Genomic DNA, 25,191 nt, shown 5'->3' on the forward strand with positions numbered 1-25,191 from the left:
TGGCCTAATCGCCTTTAGGTTTAAAAAACAAAATGTTTTTGCTGCGCGCTGGCGAGGGGGGCGCAGTGAGCCCCCTCAGCCTGGCGCATAACCAGCGGGGGGCACGATCCGCCCGATCACTCCCCCCACAGTCATAGGAGACGGCAGCCGCGAGCAGTCTCCCAGTGCAGTCCTGCTGTGATGTTAGAGGGGGGGGGAGTGGTGGCGGATCCGGGCACCCACCGGACCCCTCCAGCAAGCCCAGGCCCGGGTAATTAGTACCTGCTCCCCCCCCCCTCTCGGCGCCCCTAGCTGTCAGTGCCCGCAGGCCCTAAAATATTGATTGGCGTGTGATTAGAAGCAGTGAACGCTCGGTCTGACCCTGGCCTCCCATGCTTGCAGCTGCGCAGGAGGCACGCGACACGCGCCCATTGTAGGGACGGATTCTCTGTACATTCCTATCCACCTCCCAGTCACCGCCCAGGAACGCCCCAAAGATTTCCGCCTCACCTCTGTTACCTTCTGTCTGGAGATGAGCAGTTCGGTTCTACTCGGTCGCGTTCAGACCCCGATCGCAGCAGCACTTATGAGCGTACACTCAGGGTAACAAGTGCGCTCTCGGAGATTTCACAATATTTCACACAGGCGAAAAAATTGCTCCACTAGGTGACCATCGACATCACACGCGGATTGGGTGCGGCTCGTCGTAATGAGGTTCATAATGCGCATTTCTAGTGGCTTCATATAAAACAACTTTTGGAAACAGTCAAAAAAATGTAATTAGGTAATTAGTGCTTAATTATCTGCGCTAACGATGTGATTATGGGGTCACTGGTTAATAATAGATACAAAATTGCATGTATGTAACTTCATATGAAGTATAGGATGTAGTTAGTATGCCGGCCGTCGAAAACCCCACGTTAGAAGCCCGACGCAGGACTAAAGATAGGTGTTGAAATCCCGACACAAGTCTAAATTCCGATGCCGGAATCTCGACAGCCGCCATCCCGATCAAAGGTACATCGGCGCGACTTAGCTGTTAGCTGCGGGTGGGGCGAGTTTAGGTTTAGGCACCACTGCAGGGGGTTAGAGTTAGGCACTAACGGGGAGTGTTAGGGTTACAGTACAGGGTTAGGGTGCAAAAAGGGAGGGTTAGGGGGTGAAGGGGGGAGGGTTAGTATACTTACCCGGCCCCTGTCGGGATAACGAGCATCGGGTGCCGCTCTCTACATTTTGACAGCTTTTCTTTCATACCCAACCCATGAAGTGTATATATATATATATATATATATATATATATATACACATACATACTATTTTTGTGGTGCTTTTTGTTGGGTTTAGTGTTAATATCAATAGGTATGTGCAAAAAAAATCACATATTTACAGACTCTCTGAAAGAGGGATTTAGAGACCACAAATCAGTAACGTCTCCAGGCGCTTGCAGGGTCTGAGTCAGAGATTACGCTAATGTCATCGCAGCTGCATTCTCTCACGGATCGCAGTTGCTAAAACATGCTAGTCCCTTCCAAAGCTTAGCCGAGTATAGGGACGCCACTGCTGCCTCCTCATATCCGTGCAATAGCGCAAACATCGGTAACATGAATGCACATCGGTGCGGTCACACACCATGTAAGTCTCGTCTGACCAGCCCCAAACACTGCAGCTCTGCTGACACACGGAGCGCTCTCATGCTGCGCAGGAGATCGCTATAGCTAATATATGCACGCCCATGGGTGGCGGTCTTCAGGTTCCTTATTTTCGTGCCATCTATAGAGGCGTTGCAGGCCCTGTATCTCTAGCTAGCGATAATGCGACGATGCTGGCGCTCCCTGGCCCTGATCTTGGTCACACACAATGTCGGCGTTGAGCCCGTCTCATAGAAATGTTATGGGAGTGTCGCTGGCGTGTCACTAAAATGTTTACGCACTTAGACGCCCAATTGTTTGGAGGCCGTACTCCGACAGAAAATCTGCACCTACCACAGGGTCGGCACAAGTTTCGATGGTGCGACTGACGGTGGCTACAGGCGATAGTACAGCGTGTACGGACGCTGACAGTGGGCGCCCCCGTCCTTGCACATTGCTATGTACACCAGGGAAGGACTTTGTTGCATAGTTTGCACATACAGTTGCGTATGGGCGACCGATAATAAATGCAGCCAGGGACGGACTCAGACCAAAAATAGGCCCTGGCATTTAAAGAGCACACAGGCCCACCTCAGCGTCTGCTTTGTTCTGGCTCCTGGCATAGACTCCTCCCCTAACTATTCCAGACTCCTCCTACTTCTTAGTCTATGCTCTTACAAATAGGGGCCCGATTATTACTGATTGCATTTGCAATGCGAACTGGGCTCGATAATGGCATTGCAGTAGGCGATCGGCCAAATGTAACAAAAAGCACCTGCGACAGCAGCCCGTCCCTGCGATGTGCTGGGAGTGACGGTACCGCGTCCGCTTCACTTGGAGGAGCAGGGAAGCTGCTTCCAGTCCAGGTGCTGCTGGTCGCTCTCTTTACCGCCGCCGGTCTCCACAGTAACTATGTCTGTCAATGCTCAGGCCGGATGCCGCCCGCACTGGAAGAGCAGTAGTACCACCCGCAGCGGATGAGATCCGACGACGGCATCCTCGATTGCTCGCCACCCGGTATTTGGCTGCTTAACGTGACGTCATGACGTCACAATGCGGCCGCGTCTCACAGGAACCGCGCCCATTGAGCTAAGCGCTGGGAGGCGTATATCTGCTCACCCGCGCCCACTCCTGCCTCTGAATCAAGCCCTATGTGTGTGGGCAAGCGTATGGGGCAGGAACCTGCGGTGTGACCCCCGTGTTATAGCTATGGTGTAGGGGCAGCGTCTGTTTCAGGACAATCACTCTTAGGGGCCCAGTTATCATAAACTATTTGCAACTTTTTCACTAAAAACACCCGTTCTTGGGGGATATCCGCAAATATTTAGTATCCCTGCAATGTATTATAGGGGAACCGCAGAAGGTATTGCTGATATCTGCTGCTGTTCCTCCATTTCCACCAACGGCCGCAACCCCGCATAGCTTTCTATGGGGAATGCGATGCTGTCAGGTTTCGCATTCCGGAGCTTCGCCCCCGCAGCTAACGCCATCTAAAGATGCTGTAGCCTATGGGTTGCACATCGCAAAACTATCCCAGAACCTCCACGGCAATGGCTGCCGCACATGTGTGGTCTGTAGACCGCTCATGCGCAGGAGCCCGGTACAGGGGTGATGAGACGGTCTCTTCACTCCAAGCACCTCGCAGACACAGGCTCCGTTTGGAGCCCATGTCCCTGCGGGGACTCTTTGATACATGCCGGCGCTAAGATCGCATCCTGCAATGCAATCATGGGCGCTACAAATGCGACTGTCAATAAATGGGCCCCTTAGACTTTGTCTCTCTCGAATGCATCAGAGAATTATCTGTGCTCAAAATTGAGCTATAAACGCCACATAGACTCATAATATAGGCGCTGTGTACAACATGCAGCGCAAAAGGACCGGCCTAGTGCGCTTTTCTCTAAATGCAATTACAAAAGACACTGGGCCGGATTCAGCAAGGAGCGCTATTCTGCTTATACGCACGCAACGCAGGTGCTAATATCAGTGGTGATATGTAAATCAAGTAAACATCCATATACTTGGCCAACATAGCGAAACAATCGGTAACATCGGACCCATACGCACAGGTAAGGCAGGTCAGACCTCACTCAGGAATTGTTTACTTCAGCGCACGCTATGAGGCCTATGGTATCGCAGTGGATAATTTATGCACGCCCCTGATAAGGCGTGCGAGCGCCCTGGCACGCCTGCGTTCGGCCAACCACCCCCCGTCACCTCCCACAAACGGCACCTCCTGTCAATCACTCTGCCATGGGTCTGCGTAGCCTCTGCGATCGCAGTGACTAGTTCGTGCACACGCACTGCAATGCATATCCATGCGCAGAATGCAACAACCAGCCGATTGCGTGCGTATAAGCAACTGCGTTCCCTGCTGAATCAGGCGCTCTCTCCCTTCCTACTCTCCCAATCCATCTACCTGGCCCTCATATATTTCCTCTGTGTACTTTCCCCTCATATAATTCCTCTGTGTACCTGCCCCTCATATATTTCCTCTGTGTACCTGCCCCTCATATAATTCCTTTGTGTACCTGCCCCTCATATATTTCCTCTGTGTACCTTCCCCTCATATAATTCCTCTGTGTACCTTCCCCTCATATAATTCCTTTGTGTACCTCCCCTCATATATTTCCTCTGTGTACCTTCCCCTCATATAATTCCTTTGTGTACCTCCCCTCATATATTTCCTCTGTGTACCTGCCCCTCATATAATTCCTCTGTGTACCTGCCCTTCATATAATTCCTCTGTGTAACTGCCCCTCATATATTTCCTTTGTGTACCTGCCCCTCATATAATTCCTCTGTGTAACTGCCCTTCATATATTTCCTCTGTGTAACTGCCCTTCATATAATTCCTCTGTGTACCTGCCCCTCATATATTTCCTTTGTGTACCTGCCCCTCATATAATTCCTCTGTGTACCTTCCCCTCATATAATTCCTCTGTGTACCTTCCCCTCATATATTTCCTCTGTGTACCTGCCCATCATATATTTCCTCTGTGTACCTGCCCTTCATATAATTCCTCTGTGTAACTGCCCCTCATATATTTCCTCTGTGTAACTGCCCCTCGTATATTTCCTTTGTGTACCTGCCCTTCATATAATTCCTCTGTGTAACTGCCCCTCATATATTTCCTTTGTGTACCTGCCCCTCATATAATTCCTCTGTGTACCTGCCCCTCATATAATTACTCTGTGTACCTTCCCCTCATATAATTCCTCTGTGTACCTGCCCTCATATAATTCCTCTGTGTACCTGCCCTCATATAATTCCTCTGTGTACCTGCCCCTCATATATTTCCTTTGTGTACCTGCCCCTCATATAATTCCTTTGTGTACCTGCCACTCATATAATTCCTCTGTGTACCTGCCCCTCATATATTTCATCTGTGTACCTGCCCCTCATATATTTCATCTGTGTACCTGCCCCTCATATGATTCCTTTGTGTACCTGCCCCTCATATATTTCCTCTGTGTACCTTCCCCTAATATAATTCCTCTGTGTACCTTCCCCTCATATAATTCCTTTGTGTACCTCCCCTCATATATTTCCTCTGTGTACCTTCCCCTCATATAATTCCTTTGTGTACCTCCCCTCATATATTTCATCTGTGTACCTTCCCCTCATATAACTCCTTTGTGTACTTTCCCCTCATATAATTCCTCTGTGTACCTGCCCCTCATATAATTCCTCTGTGTACCTGCCCCTCATATAATTCCTCTGTGTACCTGCCCTTCATATAATTCCTCTGTGTAACTGCCCCTCATATATTTCCTCTGTGTAACTGCCCCTCATATATTTCCTCTGTGTACCTTCCCCTCATATAATTCCTTTGTGTACCTCCCCTCATATATTTCCTCTGTGTACCTTCCCCTCATATAACTCCTTTGTGTACTTTCCCCTCATATAATTCCTCTGTGTACCTGCCCCTCATATAATTCCTCTGTGTACCTGCCCCTCATATATTTCCTCTGTGTACCTGCCCCTCATATATTTCCTTTGTGTACCTGCCCCTCATATAATTCCTCTGTGTACCTGCCCCTCATATAATTCCTCTGTGTACCTGCCCCTCATATAATTCCTCTGTGTACCTTCCCCTCATATAATTCCTCTGTGTACCTTCCCCTCATATAATTCCTCTGTGTACCTGCCCATCATATATTTCCTGTGTGTACCTGCCCTCATATAATTCCTCTGTGTACCTGCCCTCATATAATTCCTCTGTGTACCTGCCCCTCATATATTTCCTCTGTGTACCTGCCCCTCATATAATTTCTCTGTGTACCTGCCCTTCATATAATTCCTCTGTGTACCTGCCCTCATATAATTCCTTTGTGTACCTGCCCTTCATATAATTCCTCTGTGTAACTGCCCCTCATATATTTCCTTTGTGTACCTGCCCCTCATATAATTCCTCTGTGTACCTGCCCCTCATATAATTCCTCTGTGGACCTGCCCTTCATATAATTCCTTTGTGTACCTGCCCCTCATATATTTCCTTTGTGTACCTGCCCCTCATATATTTCCTCTGTGCACCTGCCCCTCATATAATTCCTCTGTGCACCTGCCCCTCATATAATTCCTTTGTGTACCTGCCCCTCATACTGTATATTTCCTCTGTGTACCTGCCCCTCATATAATTCCTCTGTGTACCTGCCCCTCATATATTTCCTCTGTGCACCTGCCCCTCAGATATTTCCACTTTGTACCTGCCCCTCATATAATTCCTTTGTGTACCTGCCCCTCATATATTTCCTTTGTGTACCCGCCCCTCATATATTTCCTCTGTGTACCTGCCCCTCATATAATTCCTCTGTGTACCTGCCCCTCATATATTTCCTCTGTGTACCTGCCCCTCATATAATTCCTCTGTGTACCTGCCCCTCATATAATTCCTTTGTGTACCTGCCCCTCATATAATTCCTTTGTGTACCTGCCACTCATATAATTCCTCTGTGTACCTGCCCCTCATATATTTCATCTGTGTACCTGCCCCTCATATATTTCCTCTGTGTACCTGCACCTCCTATAATTCCTCTGTGTACCTGCCCCTCATATAATTCCTCTGTGCACCTGCCCCTCATATATTTCCTCTGTGTACCTGCCCCTCATATAATTCCTTTATGTACCTGCCCTTGGCCACTATGATTACAGAAACATCAGGTTATACTGTATACTATTTCCCATAGTTTAGCAATGTGCAGAGTGTTAGCGGGGATGAGCTGTACTCCTGACATCACATCTGTATCTGTGTAGAGTGTTAGCGGGATGAGCTATGCTGCTGACATCACATCTGTATCTGTGTAGAGTGTTAGCGGGGATGAGCTGTGCTCCTGACATCACATCTGTATCTGTGTCGAGTGTTAGCGGGGATGAGCTGTGCTCCTGACATCACATCTGTATCTGTGTAGAGTGTTAGCGGGGATGAGCTGTGCTCCTGACATCACATCTGTTTCTGTGTAGAGTGTTAGCGGGGGTGAGCTGTGCTCCTGACATCACATCTGTATCTGTGTAGAGTGTTAGCGGGGATGAGCTGTACTCCTGACATCACATCTGTCTGTGCAGAGTGTTAGCGGGGATGAGCTGTGCTCCTGACATCACATCTGTATCTGTGTAGAGTGTTAGCGGGGATGAGCTGTGCTCCTGACATCACATCTGTATCTGTGCAGAGTGTTAGCGGGGATGAGTTGTGCTCCTGACATCACATCTGTCTGTGCAGAGTGTTAGCGGGGATGAGCTGTGCTCCTGACATCACATCTGTATCTGTGCAGAGTGTTAGCGTGATGAGCTGTGCTCCTGACATCACATCTGTATCTGTGTCGAGTGTTAGCGGGGATGAGCTGTGCTCCTGACATCACATCTGTATCTGTGCAGAGTGTTAGCGGGATGAGCTGTGCTCCTGACATCACATCTGTATCTGTGCAGAGTGTTAGCGGGGATGAGCTGTGCTCCTGACATCACATCTGTATCTGTGTAGAGTGTTAGGGGGATGAGCTGTGCTCCTGACATCACATCTGTATCTGTGCAGAGTGTTAGCGGGGATGAGCTGTACTCCTGACATCCCATCTGTATCTGTGTAGAGTGTTAGGGGGATGAGCTGTGCTCCTGACATCACATCTCTATCTGTGTAGAGTGTTAGCGGGGATGAGCTGTGCTCCTGACATCACATCTGTATCTGTGCAGAGTGTTAGCGGGGATGAGCTGTGCTCCTGACATCACATCTGTATCTGTGCAGAGTGTTAGCGGGATGAGCTGTGCTCCTGACATCACATCTGTATCTGTGCAGAGTGTTAGCGGGGATGAGCTGTGCTCCTGACATCACATCTGTATCTGTGCAGAGTGTTAGCGGGGATGAGCTGTGCTCCTGACATCCCATCTGTATCTGTGCAGAGTATTAGCGGGGATGAGCTGTGCTGCTGACATCACATCTGTAATTGTGTAGAGTGTTAGCGGGGATGAGCTGTGCTCCTGACATCTGTATCTGTGCAGAGTGTTAGCGGGATGAGCTGTGCTCCTGACATCACATCTGTATCTGTGTAGAGTGTTAGCGGGGATGAGCTGTGCTCCTGACATCACATCTGTATCTGTGTAGAGTGTTAGCGGGGATGAGCTGTGCTCCTGACATCACATCTGTATCTGTGTAGAGTGTTAGCGGGGATGAGCTGTGCTCCTGACATCACATCTGTATCTGTGCAGAGTGTTAGCGGGGATGAGCTGTGCTCCTGACATCACATCTGTATCTGTGCAGAGTGTTAGCGGGGATGAGCTGTGCTCCTGACATCACATCTGTATCTGTGTAGAGTGTTAGCGGGGATGAGCTGTGCTCCTGACATCACATCTGTATCTGTGTAGAGTGTTAGCGGGGATGAGCTGTGCTCCTGACATCACATCTGTATCTGTGTAGAGTGTTAGCGGGGGTGAGCTGTGCTCCTGACATCACATCTGTATCTGTGCAGAGTGTTAGCGGGGATGAGCTGTGCTCCTGACATCCCATCTGTATCTGTGCAGAGTGTTAGCGGGGATGAGCTGTGCTGCTGACATCACATCTGTATCTGTGTCGAGTGTTAGCGGGGATGAGCTGTGCTCCTGACATCACATCTGTATCTGTGTAGAGTGTTAGCGGGGATGAGCTGTGCTCCTGACATCACATCTGTATCTGTGCAGAGATTGCTGGCGCTGCCCGGGAGCATAGACGGAACGTTTCTCCCTAAGCCTGCAGAACAGATCATGGCTGATAAGGAGAGTAACAATGTGCCGTTTATGACTGGCGTGACGGAGCAGGAGTTTGGTTGGGTCATCCCAATGGTACGTTACTCCCCATGTATACAGTAATAAGAAATGTGGGTGATAAATCTATATTAATACGTTGTCATTTTTTTTGTTGCTAGGCCATGAATATTAGCGGAGTTAGAGAAGGAATGGACCGAGAGACTGTCCATGAAATACTAACAAATACCCCCATTGCGGTAAGATCTGTACAGTCTCCGCAATCTGGTAGAAGTTTGTCACTAACACTATATATTTATATATATATATATATATATATATTATATCGAAGGAGAAATCTATAGGCCTGATTGAGAGATGGGCGGAATGGAAGAGCCGCACACAAGCCCCGGTGCGATTCCGTCTATCTTAATGCAAATGCAGAAGTACAGTAAGTGTCAGACACGTCCTTGTGTGTTCCCGATCACCGTCACAATCATCGCGTCCATCGTTGCTTCTTTGGTGATACCATGCGGTGATGTCGGGGATGTCAGGGATTATATCGCAAGTGGAGATAGAAATCCGTAAAAGTTCAAAATTCTTACAGACATTTTTTTTTTATCAATGTTTAAACCATTTTCCCCAAATGTCCTCAAAATTGTCTGTTTAACCTGATTCACTATAAATTTATTAACAAATCTTTATATTTGCTAGTAAATTTATACCGAATTAAATTGCTACTAAATTAACTAATAATAACAAGATCAACAATTTTGGGGACATGAAATGAATATCTGGGTTTGGCACAGGATCCCGGCAGTCCCGACAGAATTTTGTAAGTATACGAAGTACGAACCCTTACCCCCCTCCTTCCCCTAACCTAAATTTCAGCAGGCTAACCCTAACCCTTACGCAGCCTAACCCTCCCCTCACAGCCTAACCATTACCCCAACAGCCTAACCCAAACCTTCCCCCTAGTGCCTAACCCTCCCCTCCTGCAGCCTAACCCTAACCCTCTCCCTAGTGCCTAACCCTCCCCTCCTGGAGCCTAACCCTCACCCTCCCCCTAGTGCATAACCATATCACCAAGAGCCTAACCCAAACCTTCCCCCTAGTGCCTAACCCTCCCCTCCTGCAGCCTAATCGTAACCCTCCCCCTCGTGCCTAACCATAACCCCAACAGCCTAACACAAACTTTCCCCCTGGTGCCTAACCCTCCCCCTAGTGCCTAACCCTCCCCTCCTGCACCCTAACCCTTCCCTAGTGCCTAACCCTAACTCCAACAACCTAACCCAAACCTTCCGCCTAGTGTCTAACCCTCCCCTTCTGCAGCCTAACCCTAACCCTCCCCCTAGTGCCTAACCCTAACATCAACAGGCTAACCCAAACCTTCCCCCTAGTGCCTAACCCTCCCCTCCTGCAGCCTAACTGTAACCCTCCCCCTCGTGTCTAACCATAACCCCAACAGCCTAACCCAACCCTCCCCCTGGTGCCTAACCCTCCCCCTGGTGCCTAACCTTCCCCCTAGTGCCTAACCCTCCCCCTAGTGCCTAACCTTCCCCCTAGTGCCTAACCCTCCCCTCCTGCACCCTAACCCTCCCCTAGTGCCTAACCCTAACTCCAACAACTTCACCCAAACCTTCCACCTAGTGCCTAACCCTCCCCTCCTGCAGCCTAACCCTAACCCTCTCCCTAGTGCCTAACCCTAACCTCAACAGCCTAACCCAAACCTTCCCCCTAGTGCCTAACCCTCCCCTCCTACAGCCTAACTGTAACCCTCCCCCTCGTGCCTAACCATAACCCCAACAGCCTAACGCAAACCTTCCCCCTAGTGCCTAACCATAACCCCAAGAGCCTTCCCCCTAATGCCTAACCCTAACCCCAACAGCCTAACCCTCCCCCTAGTGCCTAACCCTAACCCCAACAGCCTAACCCTCCCCTCCTGCACCCTAACTCTCCCCTAGTGCCTAACCCTAACTCCAACAACTTCACCCAAACCTTCCACCTAGTGCCTAACCCTTCCCTCCTGCAGCCTAACCCTAACCCTCTCCCTAGTGCCTAACCCTAACCTCAACAGCCTAACCCAAACCTTCCCCCTAGTGCCTAACCCTCCCCCTAGTGCCTAACCTTCCCCCTAGTGCCTAACCCTCCCCTCCTGCACCCTAACCCTCCCCTAGTGCCTAACCCTAACTCCAACAACTTCACCCAAACCTTCCACCTAGTGCCTAACCCTCCCCTCCTGCAGCCTAACCCTAACCCTCTCCCTAGTGCCTAACCCTAACCTCAACAGCCTAACCCAAACCTTCCCCCTAGTGCCTAACCCTCCCCTCCTACAGCCTAACTGTAACCCTCCCCCTCGTGCCTAACCATAACCCCAACAGCCTAACGCAAACCTTCCCCCTAGTGCCTAACCATAACCCCAAGAGCCTTCCCCCTAATGCCTAACCCTAACCCCAACAGCCTAACCCTCCCCCTAGTGCCTAACCCTAACCCCAACAGCCTAACCCTCCCCTCCTGCACCCTAACTCTCCCCTAATGCCTAACCCTAACTCCAACAACTTCACCCAAACCTTCCACCTAGTGCCTAACCCTTCCCTCCTGCAGCCTAACCCTAACCCTCTCCCTAGTGCCTAACCCTAACCTCAACAGCCTAACCCAAACCTTCCCCCTAGTGCCTAACCCTCCCCTCCTGCAGCCTAACTGTAACCTTCCCCCTAGTGCCTAACCCTAACCCCAAGAGCCTTCCCCCTAATGCCTAACTCTAACCCCAACAGCCTAACCCTCCCACTAGTGCCTAACCCTAACCCCAACAGCCTAACCCTCCCCCTAGTGCCTAACCCTAACCCCAACAGCCTAACCCTCCCACTAGTGCCTAACCCTAACCCCAACAGCCTAACCCTCCCCCTAGTGCCTAACCCTAACCCCAACAGCCTAACCCTCCCCCTAGTGCCTAACCCTAACCCTAACAGCCTAACCCTCCCACTAGTGCCTAACCCCAACAGCCTAACTCAAACCTTCCCCCTAGTGCCTAACCCTCCCCTTCTACAGCCTAACCCTCCCCTCCTGCACCCTAACTCTCCCCTAGTGCCTAACCCTAACTCCAACAACTTCACCCAAACCTTCCACCTAGTGCCTAACCCTTCCCTCCTGGAGCCTAACCCTAACCCTCTCCCTAGTGCCTAACCCTAACCTCAACATCCTAACCCAAACCTTCCCCCTAGTGCCTAACCCTCCCCTTCTGCAGCCTAACTGTAACCTTCCCCCTAGTGCCTAACCCTAACCCCAAGAGCCTTCCCCCTAATGCCTAACTCTAACCCCAACAGCCTAACCCTCCCACTAGTGCCTAACCCTAACCCCAACAGCCTAACCCTCCCCCTAGTGCCTAACCCTAACCCCAACAGCCTAACCCTCCCACTAGTGCCTAACCCTAACCCCAACAGCCTAACCCTCCCCCTAGTGCCTAACCCTAACCCCAACAGCCTAACCCTCCCCCTAGTGCCTAACCCCAACAGCCTAACCCTCCCACTAGTGCCTAACCCTAACCCTAACAGCCTAACCCTCCCACTAGTGCCTAACCCTAACCCCAACAGCCTAACCCTCCCCCTAGTGCCTAACCCCAACAGCCTAACCCTCCCACTAGTGCCTAACCCTAACCCTAACAGCCTAACCCTCCCACTAGTGCCTAACCCTAACCCTAACAGCCTAACCCTCCCACTAGTGCCTAACCCCAACAGCCTAACTCAAACCTTCCCCCTAGTGCCTAACCCTCCCCTTCTGCAGCCTAACCGTAACCCTCCCCCTAGTGCCTACCCTCCCCTCCTGCAGCCTAGCCCTCCCCCTAGTGCCTAACTCTAACCCCTAACCCTAATACTCACCGTTGGGATGTCAGGATCCTGAAGCTGGGATCAGACTGCTGTCAAGATGCCGATTACATGCCAAATTTACGACTCCGGCAGAACCAGCTGCTGTATACGCCGCATGGCTGGACCCTGAGTCTGGGAGTAACAGTGTGAGACTATCTCAATGTTTCAGGGTTCTATGTCCGGAGCTGTATCTCTGTTGCTAGATGAATACCTGGGGGACACGACCGATCGCGCTGAAATCCGCAGCCGCTTCTTTGACCTGTTCGGAGACTTCCTCTTTGTGATGCCGGCGCTAAAGGCCTCCAAATATCATAGAGGTATGAGGCCCACTAAGGACGTAGCACATTCTCACTAGTCCGGATCTTTTAATACTGTTTCACTGAAAACCCAATTTCACAGCATTTTATTGACGAGGCTGAAGTTATCCAGCCTCTTATTCATTATCCAGCTTCTTATTCACTTCTTATTCATTATCCAGCCTCTTATTCATTTTCCAGCCTCTTATTCATTTTCCAGCCTCTTATTCATTTTCCAGCTTCTTATTCACTTCTTATTCATTATCCAGCCTCTTATTCATTTCCAGCCTCTTATTAATTTTCCAGCCTCTTATTCATTTTCCAGCCTCTTATTCATTTCCAGACTCTTATTCATTCCCAGCTCCTTATTCATTCCCAGATTCTTATTAATTTTCCAGCCTCTTATTCATTTTCCAGCCTCTTATTCATTTCCAGACTCTTATTCATTCCCAGCTCCTTATTCATTCCCAGCCTCTTATTCATTCCCCAGCCTCTTATTCATTCCCAGCCTCTTATTAATTTTCCAGCTTCTTATTCATTCTCCAGCCTCTTATTCATTTTCCAGCTTCTTATTCACTTCTTATTCATTATCCAGCCTCTTATTCATTTCCAGCCTCTTATTAATTTTCCAGCCTCTTATTCATTTTCCAGCCTCTTATTCATTTCCAGACTCTTATTCATTCCCAGCTCCTTATTCATTCCCAGATTCTTATTAATTTTCCAGCCTCTTATTCATTTTCCAGCCTCTTATTCATTTCCAGACTCTTATTCATTCCCAGCTCCTTATTCATTCCCAGCCTCTTATTCATTCCCCAGCCTCTTATTCATTCCCAGCCTCTTATTAATTTTCCAGCTTCTTATTCATTCTCCAGCCTCTTATTCATTTTCCAGCCTCTTATTCATTCTCCAGCCTCTTATTCATTTTCCAGCCTCTTATTCATTCTCCAGCCTCTTATTCATTTCCAGCCTCTTATTCATTCTCCAGCCTCTTATTCATTTTCCAGCCTCTTATTCATTCTCCAGCCTCTTATTCATTTCCAGCCTCTTATTCATTCTCCAGCCTCTTATTCATTTTCCAGCCTCTTATTCATTCTCCAACTTCTTATTCATTCTCCAGCCTCTTATTCATTTTCCAGCCTCTTATTCATTCTCCAACTTCTTATTCATTCTCCAGCCTCTTATTCATTCTCCAACTTCTTATTCATTATCCAGCCTCTTATTCACTTCTTATTCATTATCCAGCTTCTTATTCATTTTCCATCCTCTTATTCATTCCCAGCCTCTTATTCATTATCCAGCTTCTTATTCATTTCCAGCTTCTTATTCATTCCCAGCCTCTTATTCATTATCCAGCCTCTTATTCATTTTCCATCCTCTTATTCATTTTCCAGCCTCTTATTCATTCTCCAGCCTCTTATTCATTTTCCAGCCTCTTATTCATTTCCCAGCCTCTTATTCATTTTCCAGCCTCTTATTCATTCCCAGCTCCTTATTCATTCCCAGCTTCTTATTCATTATCAGCTTCTTATTAATTTCCCAGCCTCTTATTCATTCCCAGCCTCTTATTCATTCCCAGCTCCTTATTCATTCCCAGATTCTTATTAATTTTCCAGCCTCTTATTCATTTTCCAGCCTCTTATTCATTTCCAGACTCTTATTCATTCCCAGCTCCTTATTCATTCCCAGATTCTTATTAATTTTCCAGCCTCTTATTCATTTTCCAGCCTCTTATTCATTTCCAGACTCTTATTCATTCCCAGCTCCTTATTCATTCCCAGCCTCTTATTCATTCCCCAGCCTCTTATTCATTCCCAGCCTCTTATTAATTTTCCAGCTTCTTATTCATTTCCCAGCCTCTTATTCATTCCCAGCCTCTTATTCATTCCCAGCCTCTTATTCATTTCCAGCCTCTTATTCATTCTCCAGCCTCTTATTCATTTCCAGCCTCTTATTCATTCTCCAGCCTCTTATTCATTTTCCAGCCTCTTATTCATTCTCCAGCCTCTTATTCATTTCCAGCCTCTTATTCATTCTCCAGCCTCTTATTCATTTTCCAGCCTCTTATTCATTCTCCAACTTCTTATTCATTCTCCAGCCTCATTCATTTTCCAGCCTCTTATTCATTCTCCAACTTCTTATTCATTCTCCAGCCTCTTATTCATTCTCCAACTTCTTATTCATTATCCAGCCTCTTATTCACTTCTTATTCATTATCCAGCTTCTTATTCATTTTCCAGCCTCTTATTCATTCCCAGCCTCTTATTCATTATCCAGCTTCTTATTCATTTCCAGCTTCTTATTCATTCCCAGCCTCTTATTCATTATCCAGCCTCTTATTCATTTTCCATCCTCTTATTCATTTTCCAGCCTCTTATTCATTCTCCAGCCTCTTATTCATTTTCCAGCCTCTTATTCATTTCCCAGCCTCTTATTCATTTTCCAGCCTCTTATTCATTCCCAGCTCCTTATTCATTCCCAGCTTCTTATTCATTATCAGCTTCTTATTAATTTCCCAGCCTCTTATTCATTCCCAGCCTCTTATTCATTCCCAGCTCCTTATTCATTCCCAGATTCTTATTAATTTTCCAGCCTCTTATTAATTTTCCAGCCTCTTATTCATTTCCAGACTCTTATTCATTCCCAGCTCCTTATTCATTCCCAGATTCTTATTAATTTTCCAGCCTCTTATTCATTTTCCAGCCTCTTATTCATTTCCAGACTCTTATTCATTCCCAGCTCCTTATTCATTCCCAGCCTCTTATTCATTCCCCAGCCTCTTATTCATTCCCAGCCTCTTATTAATTTTCCAGCTTCTTATTCATTTCCCAGCCTCTTATTCATTCCCAGCCTCTTATTCATTCCCAGCCTCTTATTAATTTTCCAGCTTCTTATTCATTTCCCAGCCTCTTATTCATTTTCCAGCCTCTTATTCATTTTCCAGCTTCTTATTCAGAAAATGTTATATTAAAATATTTTTATCAAATAGAATCACTAATCTTACATTGAATAAACAAAATATGGTATTTATTACACACATTTCAACTGTATTTTGCTTGGCCCCACAAAGGTTTTGGGCATGAAATTGGGTGGTAAAGTGTAAGTGACCCCCCTCTATGGATTCCGAGTGTCACATTTGTTGCCCAAGGCTAGTTAACCCTTGCACATCTACAGCTACTTATTCAAATATAGAAAATCTGGTCCTTGTGCCCACTTTACCACCGTATTTCATGCCCAAAAGCTTTGTGGGCCAAGCAAAGTACAATTGAAAATTGTGTAATAAATACCATATTTTGTTTATTCAATGTAAGATTATTGATTGTATTTGCTAAAAATGTTTTAATAGAACATGTTCTGAATAAGAGGCTGGATAATGAATAAGAGGCTGGAAAATGAATAAGAGGCTGGGAATGAATAAGAGGCTGGATAATGAATAAGAGGCTGGATAATGAATAAGAGGCTGGAAATGAATAAGAGGCTGGATAATGAATAAGAGGCTGGAGAATGAATAAGAGGCTGGAGCTGGAATAAGAAGATAACTTAGCCTCATATTTTATTGTGTCTCTGGCTAAGCCACAGCCACGTTTTGTCCTTCAGCATAGGAAGTATTTATACTGTATTATTGAATATGTTGTTGAGGTTAAACGTTCCTGAAGACAAGTTAAAAGGACCTATTACATGATCCTCTGATGTTTTGTTTATTTGCTAAATAAATCCTGCCATGTAAGGGCTGCGTTCTCTAGAGATGGGCAAAATGTTTCCATAAATTGCTTTTTGTCCAAAAACATTGGATATATTTTAAGATGCTGATCGATTTTTGACATCGATGGTCACGTGTTGATGGCAGATGCCGATGGGTCTGACATCGATGGTCACGTGTTGATGGCAGATGCCGATGGGTCTGACATCGATGGTCACGTGTTGATGGCAGATGCCGATGGGTCTGACATCGATGGTCACGTGTTGATGGCAGATGCCGATGGGTCTGACATCGATGGTCACGTGTTGATGGCAGATGCCGATGGGTCTGACATCGATAGTCACGTGTTGATGGCAGATGCTGGTGGGTCTGACATCGATGGTCACGTGTTGATGGCAGATGCCAATGGGTCTGACATCGATGGGCACGTGTTGATGGCAGATGCCGATGGGTCTGACATTGGTCACGTGTTGATGGCAGATGCTGATTGGTCTCACATTGATGGTCATGTGTTGATGGCAGATGATGATGGGTCTGACATTGATGGTTACGTGTTGATGGCAGATGCCGATGGGTCTGACATTGATGGTCACGTGTTGATGGCAGATGCCGATGGGTCTGACATTGGTCATGTGTTGATGGTAGATGCTGATGGGTCTGACATCGATGGTCATGTGTTGATGGTAGATGATGATGGGTGTGACATCGATGGTCATGTGTTGATGGCAGATGCCGATGGGTCTAACAATGGTCATGTGTTGATGGTAGATGCTGATGGGTCTGACATCGATGGACATGTGTTGATGGTAGGTGATGATGGGTGTGACATCGATGGTCATGTGTTGATGGCAGATGCCGATGGGTCTGACAATGGTCATGTGTTGATGGTAGATGATATGATGATGGGTCTGACATCGATGGTCATGTGTTGATGGCAGATGCCGATGGGTCTGACAATGGTCATGTGTTGATGGTAGATGATGATGGGTCTGACATCGATGGACATGTGTTGATGGCAGATGCCGATGGGTCTGACAATGGTCATGTGTTGATGGTAGGTGATGATGGGTGTGACATCGATGGTCATGTGTTGATGGCAGATGCCGATGGGTCTGACAATGGTCATGTGTTGATGGTAGATGATGATAGGTCTGACATCGATGGTCATGTGTTGATGGTAGATGCTGATGGGTCTGACATCGATGGTCATGTGTTGATGGTAGATGATGATGGGTCTGACAATGGTCATGTGTTGATGGTAGATGATGATGGGTCTGACATCGATGGTCATGTGTTGATGGTAGATGATGATGGGTGTGACATCGATGGTCATGTGTTGATGGCAGATGCCGATGGGTCTGACATTGGTCATGTGTTGATGGTAGATGCTGATGGGTCTGACATCGATGGTCATGTGTTGATGGTAGATGCTGATGGGTCTGACATCGATGGTCATGTGTTGATGGCAGATGCCGATGGGTCTGACAATGGTCATGTGTTGATGGTAGATGATGATGGGTCTGACATCGATGGACATGTGTTGATTGTAGGTGATGATGGGTGTGACATCGATGGTCATGTGTTGATGGCAGATGCAGATGGGTCTGACATTGGTCATATGTTGATGGTAGATGCTGATGAGTCTGACATCGATGGTCATGTGTTGGTAGATGATGATGGGTCTGACATCGATGGACATGTGTTGATGGTAGGTGATGATGGGTGTGACATCGATGGTCATGTGTTGATGGCAGATGCCGATGGGTCTGACAATGGTCATGTGTTGATGGTAGATGATGATGGGTCTGACATCGATGGTCATGTGTTGATGGTAGATGATGATGGGTCTGACAATGGTCATGTGTTGATAGTAGATGATGATGGGTCTGACATCGATGGTCATGTGTTGATGGTAGATGCTGATGGGTCTGACATCGATGGTCATGTGTTGATGGTAGATGATGATGGGTCTGACAATGGTCATGTGTTGATGGTAGATGATGATGGGTCTGACATCGATGGTCATGTGTTGATGGTAGATGATGATGGGTGTGACATCGATGGTCATGTGTTGATGGCAGATGCCGATGGGTCTGACATTGGTCATGTGTTGATGGTAGATGCTGATGGGTCTGACATCGATGGTCATGTGTTGATGGTAGATGCTGATGGGTCTGACATCGATGGTCATGTGTTGATGGCAGATGCCGATGGGTCTGACAATGGTCATGTGTTGATGGTAGATGATGATGGGTCTGACATCGATGGACATGTGTTGATGGTAGGTGATGATGGGTGTGACATCGATGGTCATGTGTTGATGGCAGATGCAGATGGGTCTGACATTGGTCATATGTTGATGGTAGATGCTAATGGGTCTGACATCGATGGTCATGTGGTGATGGTAGATGATGATGGGTGTGACATCGATGGTCACGTGTTGGTAGATGATGATGGGTCTGACATCGATGGACATGTGTTGATGGTAGGTGATGATGGGTGTGACATCGATGGTCATATGTTGATGGCAGATGCCGATGGGTCTGACAATGGTCATGTGTTGATGGTAGATGATGATGGGTCTGACATCGATGGTCATGTGTTGATGGTAGATGATGATGGGTCTGACAATGGTCATGTGTTGATGGTAGATGATGATGGGTCTGACATCGATGGTCATGTGTTGATGGTAGATGATGATGGGTGTGACATCAATGGTCATGTGTTGATGGCAGATGCCGATGGGTCTGACATTGGTCATGTGTTGATGGTAGATGCTGATGGGTCTGACATCGATGGTCATGTGTTGATGGTAGATGCTGATGGGTCTGACATCGATGGTCATGTGTTGATGGCAGATGCCGATGGGTCTGACAATGGTCATGTGTTGATGGTAGATGATGATGGGTCTGACATCGATGGACATGTGTTGATGGTAGGTGATGATGGGTGTGACATCGATGGTCATGTGTTGATGGCAGATGCAGATGGGTCTGACATTGGTCATATGTTGATGGTAGATGCTGATGGGTCTGACATCGATGGTCATGTGGTGATGGTAGATGATGATGGGTGTGACATCGATGGTCACGTGTTTATGGCAGATGCCGATGGGTCTGACATTGGTCATGTGTTGATGGCAGATGCTGATGAGTCTGACATCGATGGTCATGTGTTGGTAGATGATGATGGGTCTGACATCGATGGTCACGTGTTGATGGCAGATGCCGATGGGTCTGACATCGATGGTCAAGTGTTGATGGCAGATGATGATGGGTCTGACATCGATGGTCATGTGTTGATAGATGCTGATGGGTCTGACATCGATGGTCATGTGTTGATGGTAGATGATGGGCCTGACATCAATGGTCATGTGTTGATGGTAGATGATGATGGGTCTGACATCGATGGTCATGTGTTGGTAGATGATGGATCTGACATCGATGGTCATGTGTTGATGGTAGATGCCAATGGGTCTGACTTCGATGGTCATGTGTTGATGGTAGATGCCAATGGATCTGACATCGATGGTCATGTGTTCATGGTAGATGCTGATGGGTCTGACATCGATGGTCATGTGTTGGTGGTAACAATGAGGTCCCATCCCTAGCTCTATCCCATGCGTGTTTACTCTAGACCGCACCGCAGGAGAGCTATGGAGACAGTCAGGCCAGGAGCGAGCTGTCTACTCTCTATCAATGCCCTAGGTGTGCTCGCAGCTGGCCAGGGGGGAGCGTGGCACACAGAAATGCTCTGTCCCTGGGGAACGCAGTTCTGGGAAAACCATGTTTATTGCTGAATGTGTATTGTACAAAGCCAAATGTTACATCATAAGCCTGGTGACAAGTCCATTATAATGCAACAATTCTGTTCCTCCCCACTTATCAAATGCACCTTGTTACGGTTTATGCTTCTGTCATTCTTCATGCTGTAATCCTACCCCTACAATAATCTTACTGGCCAACAGATGCCGGGCACCCAGTCTACTTCTATGAATTCCAGCGCCGTCCCTCATTCTTTAAGGATTCTAAGCCAGACTTTGTCAAAGCCGACCATGGAGATGAGCTGTTCTTTGTGACAGGGGCGCCCTTTCTGACAGAGAACCAGCTGTTCACAGGTAATCCAGGTCCTTACCCGCTGTGATGAGACCTGAAATGGCAGTGGCATGGGATTGTGTACCATGGGGAATCGTGGCATAATAATGTGTGACATGGGGAATTGTGGCATAGGGATGTGTGACATAGGCATTTGTGGTGTTTGGATGTGTGGCATTAAGATGTGTGGCACGGGAATGTGTGGCATTGGGATACATGGCACAGGAATGTGTGGCATTAGGATACATGGCACGGGAAAGTGTGGCATTGGGATACATGGCACGGGAATGTGTGGCATTGAGATGCGTGGCACGGGAATGTGTGGCATTGGGATACGTGGCACAGGCCAGACACGACATGATGTCTAGGCAGGAAGGAAGGTGCATTATTACAGAGCAGACAATGTAGTACAGAGACAGCTGGGACATAATGAAGGAGATCTGGACTAGATACAATAGATGTGGGGAGAGCAGCTGTCTCTGGTACCCACGGAAGGGCAGAGGCTGTCTCAGTCACTGGGAACTATGGGGGCAGAGGATTGGTAGGCACAGGGTGGCATCATGGGCAGGAGATAACAGCTGGTGGAATAGTAATCTCCTTGCTCCAATGCAGAAAATGGATGGGGAACATTAATGGAAAACGTGGCAGAACATTAGGACCATCCCAATTACAACTATACAGTCAGCAGAAGAACCAAAGTCAGCGCAGGAGACTGTATTTATCTCACAATCACACATTTGGGGCCTAATTATATAAGATGGAGCAATGATTTGCCGTATCCCATAGCAACCATCAGGTATCTGCTCTTAGTGGGCAATCCCCCAAATCAGCCAATGGGTCCCGCCCAGGAGGAGCGTCTTGCTGCTGTGTGGAATGCAGCAGGTTTAGATGGGCCCTCCGCCTGCAGGTGACTTGTACGTTCCCTGAGGTGACATTATTATATACATTGCTTTATTGTCCTTGTTTCTTTCCGTGGCTGAATAAACCATCTCACCTAAATGTCACCTGAGTGCACATCACCCGCCATTGTCATTGTTCTACAACACTAATGGGATCCATCTTACTAACATCTTATTGTGTTTCTCTAGGTGACGCAGAGGAAGAAGAGAAGGTTCTGAGTAAGAGAATGATGAAATATTGGGCCAACTTTGCCCGCACTGGGTAAGATGTCTGCTGACCAGATACCCCCACCCTGTGCAGTCTGACTTACATGGAGCCCGATACTGGGTAGAAGATCAGAGACCACAGAGCTGTGACTGAATATCCTGGGCCCACTTAAGCTTCTCCCTCTCTAGATACAATGGTGCATTTATCACTGTGTGACATGTGCTAGTGGCCTGTACATAGGTCAGGGCCACAACATACACAATCAGCATAGTGTCAAATAATAGTATAAAAGGGTGGGATGCTACATGGACCGGGAGCATGAAAGTGGCCTAAACTGAAGACATAAACACCCAGAGGTTACAGGGGGAGCTTGGTCATCAGCCATTCAGCAGATGTTCCTGTTTTATCCAACGTCAGATCTGAGCCAACAGAGACCAACTCAAACCTGTTTTGCCTCTCTGTGATGCCCATGCAATGAGCAGTGAGATGTGTGGTGCCCAGGAGACTTCACTGATCTCTCATACTCCCTGGAGACTCATTTGAGCTAGAATGTGAGAAAAAGTCATACAGTGATACTAGCTCAGAGGCATTAGCAGGGTTCTAGGGTTGGGGTTTCCAAATGTTCGATTTTAGAGTCAGTGTGACCAGCCCATGAAGGGGGCATGATTATAGTTCAAACATATACAGGGCCAGCGATCACAGCAAACTGTTAGATGCGGCAGTAGGGCCAGTCCGTCTGAGCTGAATGTTGTTGCTTTTTCTGGGTGTGGACACCACGGCATTATACAATCCAGGTACCCTGCTCTGCGGGGGACTTAAGCGATCAGGAAAAGGTTAAACATCCCGTAATAAATACACATACACTACATACATAGTATAACCAGTAGGAGACAAAGGGCCTGATTCAGAACCGGTCGCAAGCGCTGAGCGCTCGCAACCGGGTCGATGGTGGCCCAGAGCGCATGCGCACGACGGAGCCGGCTCCGTCGTGCGCATGTGCGAGACCCGGATAGCAACGGGCAAACCATCGCTCCTGGTCTCGTACCAAAGGGGGCGTGCTGTCGATGTTGAGTGACAGCACGCCCCCTTTGGTGGGCGGGCTGAGGGAGTGGCTGCCCAAACGGAGGCGTTCCCATGTGAACGCCTCTGTTTGGGGGCGGCCCCACTGACCACGCGTGATGTCAGTGGGAGAGATTTCGGCTCTGTTAGAGCCGAAATCTCTCTGGGACTTGCGGCCACAAGACCCTACCACAAGGGTCTCATCGCAAGCCCGATGGTCGCGATGGTCTTGACCATCGCGACCATCTTCCTGGCCGCTCGCTATAGCTGTGGGTGGTCACCCACAGCTATGCGAAGCGGCCAGGAGGCCGTTCTAAAAAAAAAAAAGCCCGGCCCTGATTCAGAGCGAGCGCTCTGTCAGAGCGTCCAGCTCTGAATCAGGCCCAGAATTGCTTGTTATGTGCACATTCTCCCACCTCATGATAAGATACCTGTCTCTCCTTGCTGACAGCTGCTCTCTGGATTTCTGTGCTCCAGTGCACTGTTTGGGACCTGTCGCCCATGTACAGTAGATCTGCTTAATTATATATAAAATAAAAAACATACAGCACAAGCTTTCTTGGTAGTCTGTAAACTCCAAAATTATAGTGGAAGTGTAGCTTCTACCAATTACCCCCCGCCCCCCTCCCACCCCCCTTCATTCCTCCCTTCTGTATAACTCTCTCCATCCCCTTTGGTTTCTATGCTTTTCTGCATTCAGTTTAAAGAGATGTCTCCTCCGCTTGTCTGGTCACCAGGTGCCCTAACGTATATAAGCTCCCTAAGGGGTCTATTTATCAACAAATATTTGAGGCATATTCCCCCAACAACACCAGTTTTGGGGGGATACCCGCAATATTTAAGATCCCCATATGTATCACAGCATGTCCACCAGCAGCCGCATCCCCCATAGGTTTCTACAGGGTATGCAATGATGTCTGATGTACCAAGCTCCAGAACGCAAAGTATTCCCGAAACTTTGCCCCCGCAGCTGACGCCATCTGAAGATGACATAAGCCGCTGTAGCCTATGGACTACACATCGCGAAAACTACCTGGAGAGGGAACCACAGGAACCACCCCCCGGCTATGGCGGCTGTGCATGCGTGGTCAGTAGACGTGCAGGATCCAGTCACGTCACTCCCGGAACATTGCAGGAACATCTGGGCATTATGATCGTATCTTGCAGTGTGACCATGGGCCCAGATTGCACTGCAAATGCGATTTTTCATAAATGGGCCCCTAAGGCCTGTAACGGTGCAGCTGGCTCCGGAGACCTGTTTGGCTGACTGTGAGAGTTTAGCGTCTGAGCCGATAATCCCTTCTGATGTGTATTTATCAGTCTATGATTTGATCTTTTTCAGCAATCCCAATGGGCCGGGCCTCACCCACTGGCCGCAATACGACCAAGACGAAGGTTATCTGAAAATTAATTTAGAGCAAGATTCTGCTAAAAGACTCAAAGCGGATAAGTTCAAATTCTGGACGACCACCCTCCCTGAGAGGATCCAGGAGCTGCAGAAGAAAGAGGAGAGCCATTCTGAGCTGTAGGGTTCTCCAGGCGGTCACAGAGGATGGACGAGCTTACACACGTGTTATGGGGAGACGGAGGCCATGACCGTAACATACCCCAGCCGTACTCTGTATGGGGAACACAGGCAGATATCAGCTCCCAGCTCCTGGCTCTGTATGACCTAGAACCTCCCTATGCCGGGAGCTGCAGTAACACAAGTACATCCTACTAACACCCCATAAAGGTTTCATTTGATTGATGGCTTTTATTCTGTGAAACATTATCCAATAACTCATTCATTAAAGAGAGAATTATTTTATTCATTGTTTTATTCCCTTATTTACTTCTCGTCTCCTCATGTCACTAAGTAAATGAGCAAAATAATGAATGATTTCAAGTTACTGGATTTAAAGGTATTTACACATCTGTCAGTCACATTACTGTGGATACAAGTTATGGTGACCATTCATTCTATATATACCCATTATCGGGTACATAACGGCGATAATATTGCCGGCACTGGCGTAACTACCGTAGGGGGTGCAGCTGCTATGGGACCCGGCCCTCTCCCTACACCTATGTTGCCAGGCCAGCCGTGTGCTGGGCTGCGTAGGCACATCTGCCCTCCCAATTGGCTCTGCCTCCAAATTTCCTCACTGACTCATACTGGGAGGAGGCGTGGCTATGATCCGGAGATGTCCCAGCATCAGTCAGTGGGGAGAGATGGACACGATCACGGAGCAGAGGTAGGTCGGGAGGGGGAAATTTGG

The 25,191-nt window shown here is 47.9% G+C and overlaps 1 protein-coding gene across 1 annotated transcript in view; it reads left to right on the top strand.

Annotated features, from left to right (window-relative positions):
• The window catches only part of LOC148443177 (pyrethroid hydrolase Ces2e-like), a 75,379-nt gene extending 50,655 nt beyond the window's left edge, over positions 1–24,724 (top strand). The window contains exons 8-13 of the mRNA XM_088463129.1: positions 8,773–8,913; positions 8,997–9,074; positions 12,847–12,994; positions 20,638–20,787; positions 21,853–21,925; positions 24,273–24,724. Coding sequence (XP_088319255.1) covers positions 8,773–8,913; positions 8,997–9,074; positions 12,847–12,994; positions 20,638–20,787; positions 21,853–21,925; positions 24,273–24,459 — 777 coding nt within the window. The 3' untranslated portion in view covers positions 24,460–24,724. The remainder of the gene's footprint in view (positions 1–8,772; positions 8,914–8,996; positions 9,075–12,846; positions 12,995–20,637; positions 20,788–21,852; positions 21,926–24,272) is intronic.
• The last annotated feature ends 467 nt before the right edge of the window (positions 24,725–25,191 follow it).

This window comes from Taudactylus pleione, unplaced genomic scaffold (assembly GCF_031769625.1).
Source record: "Taudactylus pleione unplaced genomic scaffold, aTauple2 ptg001318l, whole genome shotgun sequence".
NCBI classification, from domain to species: Eukaryota; Metazoa; Chordata; class Amphibia; order Anura; family Myobatrachidae; genus Taudactylus; species Taudactylus pleione.